Source organism: Papaver somniferum, chromosome 8 (genome assembly GCF_003573695.1).
Source record: "Papaver somniferum cultivar HN1 chromosome 8, ASM357369v1, whole genome shotgun sequence".
NCBI classification, from domain to species: domain Eukaryota; kingdom Viridiplantae; phylum Streptophyta; class Magnoliopsida; order Ranunculales; family Papaveraceae; genus Papaver; species Papaver somniferum.
The window spans coordinates 106,463,348-106,478,723 of NC_039365.1; the positions used below are offsets into that span (position 1 = coordinate 106,463,348).

Below are 15,376 nucleotides of genomic sequence, written 5' to 3' on the forward strand. Positions count from 1 at the left end.
GCGAACCAACCGAACTCGGAGTTCAGTTACGAAAAAATAAATTCGTAATAACCGAAGTGTTCTTTGTGTTCTTGGTTTCAGAATGTTCGGTTACAAAACTAGTTTTTTTTAAAACTATTCCTAACCGAACATGTCACTTTAACTTCCATTTAAACCATATTTTAATGATTTCTACTCAATTTACCCAATCATTTGATGATTTCTACTCGGTTTAGCCTATCAAAAAACGAATTAAAAACGATTGATGGGTTTTTCAATCGAACGAGGAACGTCAAGGAAAGAGAGAAGAAGAAGAGATTTTTTTTTTTTTTCAAAACTAAAAAATTTCGATTCCCCTACAATTTTTGTTTTTGATTTTGATTTTGGTTAATAGATTCATTTAGATTAGATGTATATGATTAGATTTATATAGTTATTAGGTTAGTATTAATTTAAATTAAAGTAAATAGTAAATGTGTATTTACCTAACTTTAGAACACTCCTTATAAATATAGGGAGGTTGGCCTAATAAGACCATGGTCAGTTGGTCACCCAAAAAAACCATGGTCCCTAAAAAATGGTTCTTTCTAAACCAGGGTTTCAAGATCTTCGATTTTTCATAGTCTAAACAAAGAAAAACCTCTACATTTTCACTTCCACTACTGCACTCGAACCCTAAGTTCTTCTTCAAGTCAAGTTAAATTAAACCTTGTTGATGGCTTTAGCTCGAGGTGCAAAAGGCTCTATCGGATTTCTAATTAACCGTTTGCGTCCTGCTCCTACGCAGTCTGGGCATAATTATTCTTCTTGGGCAGGTAGGAATCGTCAACTTTCTGAAGTTAGAGAGCCCTCATTTAATTATTTGAACGATGGAAATTCTCAATGTGGTTTTGGGAGAAAAATATTGTCGCGAAGATTTAGTGTTGAAGCATCGGACCAATTGAAACTTATTAAGCAGTTGAGGGAAAGAACTAGTGCTCCAATAAAAGATGTCAAGACTTCTCTCGTCACTTGCGATTGGGATATTGGTAAACCTGAGAACCCTTTAATTGATTATTTATACTTCTGTATTGATCATGTTTTCATTTTATTTTATTTTTACTGTTTTTGCAATGCAGAGGCTGCTCAGAAGGACCTTAGGAAACGAGGAGTTATCCAAGCATCAAAGAAGTCGTCTCGAACTGCTGCTGAGGGTTTGCTTGCACTAGCACAGAATGGGGATAAAGCTGCTATTATTGAATTGAATTGCGAGACTGATTTTGTTGCAAGGAATGAAATATTTCAATACTTGGTATGTTTTTTTTTTAGATATCCTTCTAACATTTCAAGTTTAGTTATGCAATTACTTATCTAGTGTCTGATTGGTGTGTATGAGTTTCGGTCCGGTCAAAATGAGTTAGTATTAAGAACAAAATATGAGAACTATTACAACAACAACAACAAAAACGAACAAAAAATACAACAAATCTGTGCTCAACTGCTTGTGGCAGTGTTGTAAGCTTCAACTTTAGTTGGCAAAAACAAGTCTGTGTAGGTAGTTCTAGAACTGAAGTCTGCATGTACAAATTCTATTTCTAATGCCAATAATTCTTAGTTCCAGACATTTGTTATGGTATGTTGCCAACTTCATTAATCTATTTTACTTGAAATATATCTTCTTATTTTATTGGCTAACTGGATATTTTCTTATCAATTTCATGTTTTTTCTTGCTGCTGATGTTTCCTTGATTATTGATTGTACAGGCCTTGTCCCTAGCAAGAATAGCATTGTCTGTTGAGAAGTATGCTGACCAAGCTTCTAGTGGCGTTCCTTTTGACCCTGAATACTTGGAGGTGAGATATCTGATGCACACTGTACTCTGGTCATTTCAAAAGTGCAATATATTTTCATTATGAAGTCAAAATTCTCTCTGAATAAAATTATTCTTGTTAATATGTGTGTATTCACTAATTTCTGGATCATCTTGATGAAGTAGTTTTTCATACAGCAAAAAACTTCTGCTACTACTCAGTTTCCAGCCCTCTTAATGTCTCACAACCTAACTGCTTATGTTCCTTCATGCTTCAGCAAACCTTTATTAATTACTGCATTCAGAATCTTATGTTATTTTTATTCTCATTTGTAGCTTTCACAAAAAGAAAAAAAAACTATTCCCATTGTGTATTAGGCGCAATCCTCATACTCGGTGTAGGTCATTAATAGGGAGTACTTTTTTTTTTGATTGATCAATAGGGAGTAATTTAATCCCTGGGTTGATTTTTATTTAAAAAATGTTACAGCAATTAAGGATTAATCTTGATCATCCAAAACTAAGTGGAGAGACAACAGTAAGAAGTGCAATTACGGAAGTGGCTGCAATAATGGGGGAGAATATAAAACTCAGAAGGGGTTTTGCAGTTTCTAAATCTACACATGGCGTTGTCTCTACCTATATGCATTCAAGTCCTCAACCAGGTATTGCATTTCCAAATGTTTGTTATATGTAGGTATATAAGTTGGTGTTCATAAGAAGAAGTAAATTTTTAGAGTTTGAAGCAATATTTACCATAATGAAGGTTGAAAGAGCCAAAAAAGAGAAAACATGTTGAAGAAATCATATAACCATTTTGTCTTGCTATAATGATTGATACGACCATTTCTCTACCATGAGGCAATTTTCAAATGGTCTCCAACCCTCACCTAACAATGGACCTTATTTAAAACTTGGTTAGAAGACATAACAATTTCAGTGTACTTCTCCAGCTCACCTTTTACTGTTTCCTGGTTGCAGGTTTAGGCCGTATATCTGGAATTCTAACTCTGGAAGCAGAGAATGATAGTGTCTCACTGGATGCTCTTCAACGAGTGGGTTCACAATTGGCAATGCACATAGTGGCTGCAAAACCAGTGTTCCTATCAAAGGAGCTTGTTCCTTCTGAAGCCTTGAATGCTGAACTTGAAATCATCAAATCTCAGGTATTTTATTTTGACATTACTAATCAACAAAAAATATTTCTTCCAAAATAATTATTTTTGTTTACCTTTTGAACCTGAATTATATTAGACTTTATTACTCCTAACTGTACATCAACTGGGGGCTTCACTTGTTATTACTGTCCATCTAGTTTATATTAAAATGGGGGAGATGTAGAAGTTTAGGTAACAATATGTAGTATTCCTCTTAGCATCATGGGTGGAAATATTCTGCAAGGACTCATCCAGTAGTTGTTCCTGGTCTTAGTATTCCTCATTTGTCTTGTTTTGGGGACTTATCTACATAATCTTTCCACCTTAAGTATGAGGAGGAGTTACAGATTTTGTGAAACACTATAAAGTATCATTACGTCTTAGAAGGTGATAGTGGAGCTAGTTACATGAGGTCCTTGGAACATCCACATTGCTGAGTCAAAATGAAGCCAGGGTATGGATGCATGGTTCTAATCTGTCACGTTATCTGGCATTAAGCAGTCTTTATAATAACTGTTGTACACAAGGCGCTCTTTTTGGTATCATCTGGGGCTGGGAGAGTTTTAAACTGCACCTAGATGCGCAGGAGGTCAAGTGGAGATTTAGAACGGGTCTGATGGCGAGGCTTTTTTTAACTTCTTTCAAATAAAGAGAGACAGGTCCATGGACACCGATACCGTTTTCTATGCGCAAATGCCAAAAGCAGACCAGAAGTTGGCCATTTTTTCTTAGCAAAGCAAACTTTTATCGTCGTGGATGCTCTTCCAAACGCTAATCTGGAACTCTTTTATGTGATGCTTGCTGTAAATAATAGCCTACCATATTTGAATTCAAGTTTACATCCTTTTGTTGGTACTGTTTGATGTTGTTCTGTCTTAAACAATGTGAGGATGTGTGCAAATCAGTTGATCATTTGCAGCTCTGCAACCTGAACAAAGTCCATAACACCTTGCACTTGTATTTGGTCTACTTCCTTTTTCTTCTCTACTCATTTGCTTTGCTTTGTTTTCTTCCCCTCTTATCAGGCGGAAATTTCAGGGAGAACGAAGATGGGCAAAGAAAAAATGGTGGAAGGTCGTTTGCGGAAATATATGGAAGAAGTAGCTTTTATGGAGCAAAAGTTTGTTGTTGATGATAGTAAGACAATCAAGGTAAATGATTTTTTGCATATCATTGTGATCTTGTTTGGTTCTCTCATTGCTGGTGAACCAGTATTTTGGGCTAGTCCTATGAGACCGTCCTAGTTGGGCCTTATCTTGATCCAATTGATAAGTTGGGAAACAATGTGCTGTTTATTGTCTCAGTGTCAAACTTATACGTAGACGCACATGCACACACGTCAACTCTATGATAGTTTTCAATGAGGAATTAACTGTTGTTTCTCACTACTGCTGCAGAATGTGATGGATGGTCTGTCAAAGGAAGTGGGATCACAGGTGGAGATAGGCAAATTTTTCAGAATGGAGGTTGGAGAAGGAATTCAGAGGTGACCTTCTATCTATCTATCTATCTATCTGTCTGTCTATCTATCTATCTATCTATCTATCTATCTATCTATCTATCTATCTATCTATCTATCTATCTATCTATCTATCTATCTATCTATCTATCTATCTATCTATCTATCTATCTATCTATCTATCTATCTATCTATCTATCTATCTATCTATCTATCTATCTATCTATCTATCTATCTATCTATCTATCTATCTATCTATCTATCTATCTATCTATCTATCTATCTATCTATCTATCTATCTATCTATCTATCTATCTATCTATCTATCTCTATTCTTGATCCCAATTTTTTATTTTAGATTCTAGTGAAGTACTATTATTTCCCATTAGATATAGCAATGACTCGGAGAATTCCTTCTCTATTACTGACCATTGACCACCCATTGACCTTGGTCCCGTGATCCTCTGACAGACTGACACATTGATGATCTTGTTGAAAGTGTCCGTGAAAAAAAACAGAGTAAGTTCCATACTCCAGTCATTGAGGTTTCTGTCAATCTTGCCTGCTTAAAAGCGTACATCAGTATTGATGCTATGTAGTATTATGTATGATCATATATACGTATGGGTGTCGAAACAAAGGTCGCCACGTCGGATATTCTTCTTGCTAGGTTCATAGAAATTAGGCTAGTGTACTTTAGTCAATGAGCATTCCAAATTCATTTCTGTCTTATAAAACCTGATATTTTGTTTTACTGGGTCCCCTATTTTATCAACGAAAAAAATATGTCTCTCAAAGAAATTTATATTCCTTCATTTTGGTTGAAGGGGTGAAATGTGGTTCATGTCTTCAATGGTGTGACTTAACGCATGTCTCGTACCTCATGGGGGGTTATCTGCAGGTTAGAAACATCTGGGGAGTCTTAAGTCATGAATCGGGCGGCTTTGATGGAGGTAATAAGTCTGAACGCTCCTCCCATTTCGATGCAACGGAATAATCTGATGTCATTTTGCGGGTAGTGATGTTGTATTGGGATATCGCTCTTGATCACGGTTTGGTAATTTAAAGGATTTTGTACTTGCTCATATAAATGTGGAGATACATTCTCAACAACCATTATCTACCCCATCACCATCATTCCCTGTTTGCCTTGACTGATGAGTGATGTGACAATGCCCTTAACAACCTCCCGTGTTAGCAGTACTTGTTGGTCTTTTTTAGACGCCATTCAAAGCATTTTGTCCTGAAAAATTTGTCTAATTACCCGGCAGGTGAACTGTATTGACCTGCAGGAAAAGAGAACAGACTTATTACAAACAGAACACACCCTTTAGGCTATGGTAATACTTGTGGAAAGACCAAATAAACCAAAAGGGGTGGGTTTGCATTTCAGTAGGGTAAATTTGAATGTCGGTGCAGAGGCTAGCTTTAGTTTTCATATTTGATTTAGTAAATTTGAATGTTTGTTGCACTTCCCAATCCCGGGATTGCATTCAAGAGCACATATCGTAATCACTATGCATGGCAAGGCCTTACTCTTCTTCTACTTTTTTTTTTTTCATGGAAAGGCCCTAACAAATTCTCTGGTGATTATTTACAGGTTGTGTATTGTTACACGGAAGGTGTCAGAGTTGTGGTTCAGGCAGCTAAAATTTAAGGAACCATATGATGAGAAGCTAATTAAACAGCTGAAAGTAAATTTTGGAGATTCTTTTCACGTAGTTGCCCAAGGATTTTCTTAGAAATAAATAATGTAAGGAGAAGATAGATGTTTAGTTAAATGGAGAGAAGTCAATCAAAGTTGAGTGCACCTGTTGAGGCAGCTTACATTTTCAAGTTTATATAATGTCCAACATGTATTGTCTTCATTTAACGTTCTTCAAAGAAAACTGAAGTTTTGCAACTGCACCATTTGAAATTTGATTTTCTGTATCTTTAATCTCTGGATATCGTTTTGTTATGAGGTTCAAACTTCTTGTTACGTAAATGTTTCGTAACCCAGAAATACATCGTGTCTGTAATCTCTCCTTTCCGGTTTGTATATAAACAATAACCTAAGCTTCATAGGTGCTATTTAGTGATTAAAATCTAAGGTTTACTTTTTCAGCATGTATGAATTTGCAGTAATGCACGGTTGAGTCATAAAACAAGGAAACTAGTTCTAGGGTTGATGGCTCCCTTGCCAACCATAGCCGAGAGTTTGGCTGCTCTATTGGCCGTTCAACGGGCAACAACTAGAAGGTGACAACAGCCAGGTAGACTAGACCACGCCAACAACAACAACAAAAAAGTGATAGAGAACTTGAGTTTTGCAACTGCACCATCCTGGAGGATCTAAATTTTGTAGCAAGAGACTCCTGCAACCATATCAAGCGAGGAGAGGATAGACTGCTGGCTGACCAGATGGCATACAACCTTCCTTTTTATGTTTTCAGAATTTCATGACACAAGACTGTAATTTAATTCTCTAACGCGTGCAAGTGTGCAGTGATGTGGCGCTAGAAACTCTAGTGCTCACCGGGGAACCCATGTCCCCAAGGTATCTCACACTATTGAGGACTGAGGACCTATCTTTGTTTGTAGAAAAAACAAGAATGGGAAGGGAAACGAAGCACAATTAAGTTAGTTATTCAACCTTGACTTATGGTTGGAAAAGAAAGATAACGAAAGAAAGTAGTTGGCTATCATCAATGAGGTGGTTAATTAGCTGGTAAAGCATTTATTCAATAAAAGACAGAAAACAAAAGCTTAAGAGTTTTACATTCCATTAAGTAGAGCAACTACAGCTCTACAGCACATGAAGAAGAACTAGGATAGCATTTTTTGACTAATAGTAATAAGGTAAGGAAGATGTGATGTGAAAGGAGAAATGAAAAGAGCCACAAAGTATGCCCTAACTTTATAACAACGATTCTTTTATGTTTAGTACGGGTACAATTTTGTTAAGCTGGGAAAGCAGCTGCCATTTCTTGATCCTGCTTGTTTCTGGGGTACGACGAAGCAGCGGTGGAGGAAATGCTGGGAGCGTCGTACTTACTGAAAAGTCTGTAGGAAGAAATGAGTGAAAGAATCACGTAAAAACCGACAACTGAAAAGGTAATTCCGGTAGACACTGTTGCCTTTTTACAGAATCCACCATACGACCCACAGGCTTCACTCCATGTCACAGCAACATCACCTTTGTTAGCCAAGTAAACTACCTCTGCTGATACAGATCCTGCTGCTAGTATCACATATGTCGCAACCTACAACACCAACAAGCATATACTTACATGTTTAAGGTTGAGTTTGATCTCTGTGTACGTTTACATGCTAAAAATGAGGTGATCATTACCTGATCGAAGATGAAAACTGTCCATGCTCCTCGCCTGGACATGGAAGGGGCGGTGGTACCAGTGGATGAGCGAAATACGGAAGTAATATACAGAGCTGAAAGAAGGGAATAAGCAGCGCAGGCTCCGTTGGCGTAGATAAGGTACTGGAAACCGCTTAGATCAGAGTAGGATACAGAACCATAATCATTAGCCACGGCGTTTTTCAGCATGACTACTAAAGCTACAACGGAAAGGACCATAGGGACAACACGGAGCAATGACTCTCCGGTCATCCGTATGCCTGCTCCTCCGTTACTGGCAGAAGTGGTGGGTTTAGATCCTTCATGGTTGTTTAGCCCAGACATCGTTGGAATCAAATTGTTGTTTTTGGTGAAAAAACAGGAAAGATGGATGAATAGATTTGAACGGTTCTTCTCAATTCATTTGTCTTTCTCTTGCTCTCTTTCATATATTTATTTATGGAGGAGGTTGTGAGGGGGGTAGTTAATGAATGAATGCACTGACAAAAGATAGGGCAGCATTAAACTAGGGCAGCTGTTGCAACCACGCATCCCTAAGTGTTTGGGATGAACTTGTATTTAATGCCATTACAAATCTTATTTTTCTTTCATTACCTAGACTTCATAGTCCCCAGAAATGAAAGATGACATTTATTTGCTCAAATTCAAATCAATCTAAATAACTAAAAATATTAATCGATTCTACTACTTTTACTGATTTCTTCATGTTTCACAATAGTTACTTGAACTGGATTTTGGTTCCTCTCTATTTCTATTTCTTGATTGTGCCACACTGTATTTACAAAAGCAAATTGCAGCAGAGTATTTCACAGCTTTGGCCAGGGTTGTATGTGGCCTTTCTTACAGGACTTGAATTGATCCAGACAACCAACAAAATACATCAAAGAGGACCAAATTGAAACAACAAAAAGGTAAATTTAGGAGTGTATTGACAAGATAGTTTTCATAACATTGCAGATGTCATTCCAAGATGTGAAAAGCCAATACTCAAACCTCTGAAATGATATGCACTGTAAAATGACGTCACTATTGAGAGGGGAATAATTAACATAATGTAGTATCAAAGATCCATCACGAGAACACTCACAATAAACTTTCCTTCCTTGGTGCAGAATATTGTAAACATCGAACATAAAACAAGTAAAACGGAGAAAGAAACTTGCTAACTCCACTGATACAAGAATAGTTAAAGGCAGTCTTCAGTTTGCATCCAGACATCACCATACCTGCACAACCCTATGATTGATCAAACTGAGTACTGCATCGAATAGATATCACTGCTGGGGGAAGACTTCATTGTGGTGTTGTAATTGACACGTGAGAGAATCATATGTACAGAGTGCGAGAGAGCAGACTAAGAAGGCACATCAAAAGCCATTGCTGTACATTTCCACGCTTCATCTGCGTCGAGTCAAAATAAAATTACATTTTACCAAATCCATGCTAGAAAAGAACTGCAGGAGAAGGGATAATTCATGTAGTTCCAAGATAAACGGAACTTTAGTGCATAGTTAAAATAACAAAAAAACAAGTGACATTAAAAACTCTAATAACATTCTTTGTTTTCCCACATAAAATATGATGAGGGTATATGCACCATAGCTAGCCTTATTTGTTGACATGTTATGCACTATTGGTTTAGCCAATTCATGTGGTCGGCCTCCAAACTACCACTACTTGACATTACCTAATAACTCTAAACCTAGAAGAAAAAGTCCTTGTTCGACTTGGTGCTGGTGAACATGATTCATGTCGTCTGAAAATCCAAACTGGAATCTGCTACTAGTAAAAAGAAATCTTTGTTGTCAATTACCTCAATCAATGACTGCTGCTCCCAAGATCAAAGTCCATCGTGTAGTCATATTCAATAGTTGGAATCACAGAAGCCACAAATTTTAGGAACAGAAAGAGGTACCTACAGAGGCGGAAATATATTAGTGGACATGATAAAAAAAGGCTGAGTAAACTGCCATATACATCTGCTCAATCATTGAGTGGCCAGCCAATGCAGTTGAATTGTTTTACAAATAAGATTTCGTAGATAGAACTGAAAAAAAATAAAAAAGCAAAGATTACTTGTCAACTTCAGGCTCAACTCCTCGAGACATTAGAACGTCAATGATTTTTTTCATCACAGCCGAATGGCGGCAAGGATGTACGGATGCATGCTTTCCGGACAGATGAGGATGGTCCTCAATAGTTACCTATAAAATGAAAAACATGTTGCTGTCGTATAAATATTCAAGAAAACATATAAACAACCAGTTATCTTGTAAACAAAATGTAAACACAAATATGTACAATTTGTTATAAGCAAAAATATGTAAAAGAAAGTTAATAATGCTTATAAGTACAGCTTTAACGGAAAAAGGGGTTTAGGCTTGCTATGTTTTATTCATCCTACACTTCCAAAGACATATGCAATGCATGAAAACCTTTCTAACTGATCATAAAAACAATCAGCAAATTTCAGATACACAAAGAAACATTTGCGGAGTCAAATTACTAAGAATTCTCTAATGAAGAAGGATGGTCACATAAAAGATACATACAAGAAACTAAGAAAAAACACTGAGAAGAAGAACATGAGAAATTGTTGGTAAGACATGACAAGCAACAACCCGAATTTGTAAGTCGGCATTGGCGACTAGGAACTAATAAGCAGGATCCTTGATCAATAAATTCTTTACCATAAGTGATAATGTGGAACGATTCTGAACAGTGAACACGATAACTAATTTATATGTTTTCTATGCACAACTTACCGTTTTGCGAGCATGATCTTGACTAACATCTTCAAGTACGAGCTCTGGCTGTAAAAGCATCCTTGACTGCAACAATTTACAGAAGATTTTCTCAGTTATTGTTGTTTTGTAACTAATAAAGCTACTCTAGTGATTAAAGACAGTCGTCCAAGGAAACAAAACTGCCTACTTTCTAATTTATATAAGACCAGTTGCCATTTAGTACACAGACATAAGTCTTCGGGTATCATAAAGACCAATGGAGTGATTACAGATTATCAGTACAATTATACCTAATTCTTTCAACTCACCTCAGAAATGAGAATTGATTGTAGTTTAACAATAATTCATAACTCAAAAGGGAAGATAACACAACAGACAAGAAATGGCCTAGATGATACACTATTTACAACAGTTAACTTAAAGTATACATGATGCTTCTACTCGCTGTTTATGCAAACAAAAATAACAAGGAGAAACTTTCATCGGGCTAACCTCATCATACCCAGTGAGCCACACCCGAGGAGTTTGAAAATATTGGTCATACCTGAAAACAAAAGATTGAGTCAGACCAAGAAACATAAAAACAGAATAGGGAACTCCCTTACATGGACTTCTAAACGTACAGTATCAGCAAAAACCGCGAGGTATTCAAGTGCAAGCACATTAAACAAGAGGCATACTAAATTAAACTATCAAAAAATAAACAAACTGAAACCTGGCCACTTAAGGGTCCAAGGATAATAAGCAGAAGAAATATACAACAGCAGTTCTGATACAAAAGACAAGCAACAGGTATCTCAATACAGTAGATCCTCTTTTTCCACAAATCTTATAGAAGACTTAGCAAGTGAAAGCATCACCTACCAAGTCACTGAGCTACACAAAACTCTAAAATATCCGTCTCTCAATAGAGTCGGCACTTAATCCTTAGCTCTAGCACAGTAAGCATACTTAACAAGAAAATGACTTACGTGATGCTAACATCATAGGTTCGAGTCCTTAAAATATTGTCATCATCCGGTTCTTGAGCTACAAGATAATTGGATTGAAGAGTTGCCTACATTACCATAACACATGCACACCAATATAATTAGCATCTTTTAAAATACCACTAAAAGTAAATCAGAGCTCAACTCAAACCAATTATAATAGGGCGAGAAGGGGAAGAGAAGAAAAGAAGAGAATAAACAAATCTAGAGTTGAAGGCACACAAACAGCAAATGCAGACTACCAATAATATGACTACGTGGTTTTCATTAAGAGTTGAGTGTAAATTGAAATCTTACTGCATCTGTCTCGATAAGGTTATCAGGATCTTCATATTCTTCCATATCTGGTATATCTTCTTCTTCCTCCCCAGCACCGAAGTATGAGGAGATTGACTGAATAGTCTTGTTTTTCTTGCTTATTTCCAGATTCTCCATGGAGGGCAAGTTTTCCTCATCACTGCTCTTTGTTTCTGTTAAAGAGAAAAAAGTGCCCTTTAAGAGGTCATGTTTGGTTCATAGGTTTCATGCAATTATTTAAGGAGTAGCATACCTTTTGGATTTCCATGGGTTGCCAGCCAGCCATCATTATCTTCATCTTCAAGTAGAACTTCACCTCCTGCTGCTTCGTATTCTTCCTCTATAGACGCAGCCCTTCTTAAGCAAGGCACTGAAAACAAATTCCATGGTGTGTCATCACTTGCAAACCCCATCAGACATAAGAAAATTACAACTAGATATGAATTGACATCATTATAAGCAAGGCACTGAAAACAAATTCCATGGTATGTCATCAATTGACATCATTATAAACCCATGCTTCACTCCATGTTTACCAAAAATGAAACTGTATCTCATTGCATCTTAACGGTTCATGCATCCACTGGGTATGAATCGTATGATTTCCGCAGTTGGATCAGTTGAGTAATTTTAACCAGTTTGAATTATCCATGAATTACAATATGCATGTGCAATAGTCGAAGGATACAAAATTCACACATAGAAAAAAGATATCTTACCGTTTCTAGTGATCAGGTATTGTTTTCCAGGTGGTAAGTACGATTTACGCTTACTTGGCTCACCAGATTCCCTGATGCATGATAACCAACACCAAATTTCAGAACTAAGAAAACCCCTAATTTTGAAAAACTTAACACCATGTACACAAACAATTGAAATCCTAATTTAATCTCTGTGGTACAATAATTCGATAAATTCCACTTCTTTAACACAATTAAATTCAAATAATAAAAAAATATTGAATCTTTTTGAAGATTGGATTCAAAAAGGAACAAAAAAAAGGGGGGGGGGGAATCATTACCATGACCAAGTAGGGCACTTTGATACAAGATTATCACCAGCAAGTATAAATTCACTAACGCTAAGAACTCCCTTTTCTTTGAATGCTGAAACAGTACGAGGTCCTGTAACCCTCTCTACTGCACCTTTAAAGGCTTCATGGAGCTTCTGTGATAAAACCATCACGAAGCAAAGATTTAATTATTGAAAACCCTAGAAATTTTAAGCGCTGGAAATTGGGTTGTATTGGAGGATACGATTAGAGAGTTGAAGAAAGAAGAAATTCAGAATTTTATGATTCCTACTATCTCGATCGGCAATAAAAATAAATAAAATAAGCGCTAAATAAAAAAAAGGAAATCAGATATTTCACCCCAAGTTTTGCAAGGAACATTATATATACCCCTAGTACGAGGTTGGTTAAGAAATACCCTTTCCTACTTAAAATATGAAACCTAATATAAGAGATACACTTTCCTCTTACTTTCCTCTTTTTTTAGTCTGGAAATTGAATTATTGTCCCTTCTTCTAATGGGCGTTCACAAATATTCTTAAAAGACTTTATTAATGTCCTTAATGGCGTAATTGAAATTTTCGGTAAAAACACAATCTTTATGATTCCACTATTAACCTTCTTATCGTTCTTTCTTCGTCTTTCTTTCTTCCTTCCTTTATATCACAATCTCGAAGTTGAGAGAGAAACAAAATTCCCCACCGTCGCCTGCACCACTACCAACACCTTACCAGCTCCGCCACCTCCATCAAATTTATCATCATCTCCGACATCACCTCTTAGTTTACTGTCTCTACAATTCTTTCATCAGCTCTTAGATTTCCACCAAATCCACCACCTGCACCACCACCACCACCACCTCCTAAACAACCGTATTAGATCGATTTTCACCCGATTCAACTACAAAAGTCAAGTCTAGTGACAAATTAAAGAGAAACTAATCTTTATAATCTAATCCCAAGCATCAGAAACGTTAGATTCGTATCGATTTTCAACTGAATTGTGCATGATTCCATTTTCAAACCCTAACTTTGGATTTCATTTTTCTTCAGATCGATGACTGATTCAGGTAATTTATATCTTCTTATTCATCAATTCGTAATTCTTAGTGAAGCAAGATTATCATTGATTAATATAAAGAAAAGGATATAAAACAAGATTATCACAAAAAGACTGAAAACCAGTCAAGGAAATACAGAAATTATGGAGGTTCAAAATACGTATGAGGTTATTTTCGGTCAAATTTAGAGCATTATATGCGATTCTGTGAAATAACTTCTCCACTTATTATTTACTTTTGTTTGATTGTTGTTGATCTTTCATTTTCTTACTGTGAATTTAACCTAAATTGACTTTAGAATCTTAGGTTTTGCTGAACTTTGTCTTTGATTTAGTGTATTAGTACTAAGTTGTTAGCTTCGATATTATTGAGTAGTAGTTGTTTTTAAGTTCCTTTTTGAAATGCTTGGGTTCTGCTTTATAGTGATCTAGTCTGTCAAATATATCTACTTTCTACTTTCTCTATAATGTGTTCCAGGTTTCTTTTGTTATTAATCAACCTCAATGTCATTTTGAACTTGTTTTGTCAAATATTTCTTTTATTGTCCTGTTTCTCCACATCTCTACAAGGTTTGGAATCATGAGATGCTTCACACAGTGTTACTCTTATTGTAAATTTCTTTAACATTTCAATGTCACACGCCTGAGTAGAATTTTGAAGTCAAATATGCCTGTAACAATGTTAAATAGGTTCCACTGGTTGCTAAGAAGGGTCCAACAACTAACCCTGTATTTTGGTGGCTTTGCATACACAACACTGGTAGTATATGTAGTGTTAGGGAGGTAAAGCACTGGTATTTGGAAGTTTTTGCTATGAATCACATTTCACGAATTTACTTATGGGTGAATAGCATAGTTTGCTTTGATCAATCCTGACAAAGATCTTATATGAACAGATCACACTATATGGGATTTCAAATAATATGGCATCAGGCCAAAAGCTTGATATGCATTTTACTTGTAGATTTTTTTTTTGAAGCTTGATATACATTTACTTACATATTTGGGTTGAACTTATGTATATAATTCGTTAATTTTGTTATTTAGGCTCTAGTACTTGTGCGATATACAATACATAACCTGAACCTTAACCTTACTGTGCAGTGAAGGAGATGGGGAGGCTGCTGGGGTGGAGATTGGATGTGAATTTGGTTGCATTTGTTGATGGTGTTCCAGGTATAGCAATTGTCCTTTCGGTAAACCTACTTACTTCATTTTTTACGGGATTAACTACTGTTGTTGATCCAATTTATGGGATCAACTTCTATTGTTGACCCAATTTTTACGGGATCAACTACGGTTGTTGACCCAATTTTTTATGGGATCAACTATTGTTGTTCATCCTTTGAACTCCCATTGTTGATAATATTTTCTTGGATAAATATAATCATGCCTGTAATTTAAATCATGTAAATTTCTTCCAATGTTGAACTTGTGGTGCAATGGTAGCATGACTGACTCCATGTCAGATGATGCGTTTTCGACTCACGCCAAGTTCACTCCATTTACATGGATCAACTTTCATTGTTGAT

General features: G+C 36.2%; 3 protein-coding genes across 4 annotated transcripts; 1 reads left to right on the plus strand and 2 right to left on the minus strand.

The window, feature by feature from the left end:
• The first annotated feature begins 572 nt into the window (after positions 1-572).
• LOC113302473 (elongation factor Ts, mitochondrial-like) lies at positions 573-6,392 on the plus strand. Of its 2 annotated transcripts, XR_003336897.1 has the most exons (10): positions 573-1,007; positions 1,098-1,270; positions 1,723-1,812; positions 2,260-2,434; positions 2,751-2,935; positions 3,952-4,077; positions 4,324-4,412; positions 4,857-4,904; positions 5,287-5,338; positions 5,986-6,392. XR_003336897.1 is itself a non-coding variant. In XM_026551385.1 (9 exons), exons 1-8 carry the CDS (start codon positions 695-697, stop codon positions 5,309-5,311), a joined length of 1,176 nt encoding a protein of 391 aa, XP_026407170.1. In that variant the 5' UTR covers positions 574-694; the 3' UTR covers positions 5,312-5,338; positions 5,986-6,392. The 2 variants fall into 2 exon arrangements, 1 of the variants encoding a protein (XP_026407170.1); XM_026551385.1 differs by lacking the exon at positions 4,857-4,904 and having other exon boundaries at positions 574-1,007.
• A 684-nt stretch (positions 6,393-7,076) lies between these two features.
• On the minus strand, positions 7,077-8,230 carry LOC113302477 (CASP-like protein 2A1). The gene is made up of 2 exons (XM_026551387.1): positions 7,720-8,230; positions 7,077-7,630 (listed from the first exon to the last, which is right to left on the minus strand). Exons 1-2 carry the CDS (start codon positions 8,062-8,064, stop codon positions 7,328-7,330), a joined length of 648 nt encoding a protein of 215 aa, XP_026407172.1. The 5' UTR covers positions 8,065-8,230; the 3' UTR covers positions 7,077-7,327.
• Positions 8,231-8,635: 405 nt separating this feature from the next.
• LOC113302476 (autophagy-related protein 3-like) lies at positions 8,636-13,097 on the minus strand. Its single transcript, XM_026551386.1, has 10 exons — positions 12,795-13,097; positions 12,493-12,563; positions 12,027-12,143; positions 11,774-11,946; positions 11,459-11,544; positions 10,980-11,031; positions 10,506-10,571; positions 9,817-9,944; positions 9,554-9,655; positions 8,636-9,141 (listed from the first exon to the last, which is right to left on the minus strand). Exons 1-9 carry the CDS (start codon positions 12,953-12,955, stop codon positions 9,559-9,561), a joined length of 951 nt encoding a protein of 316 aa, XP_026407171.1. The 5' UTR covers positions 12,956-13,097; the 3' UTR covers positions 8,636-9,141; positions 9,554-9,558.
• Positions 13,098-15,376: the final 2,279 nt, after the last annotated feature.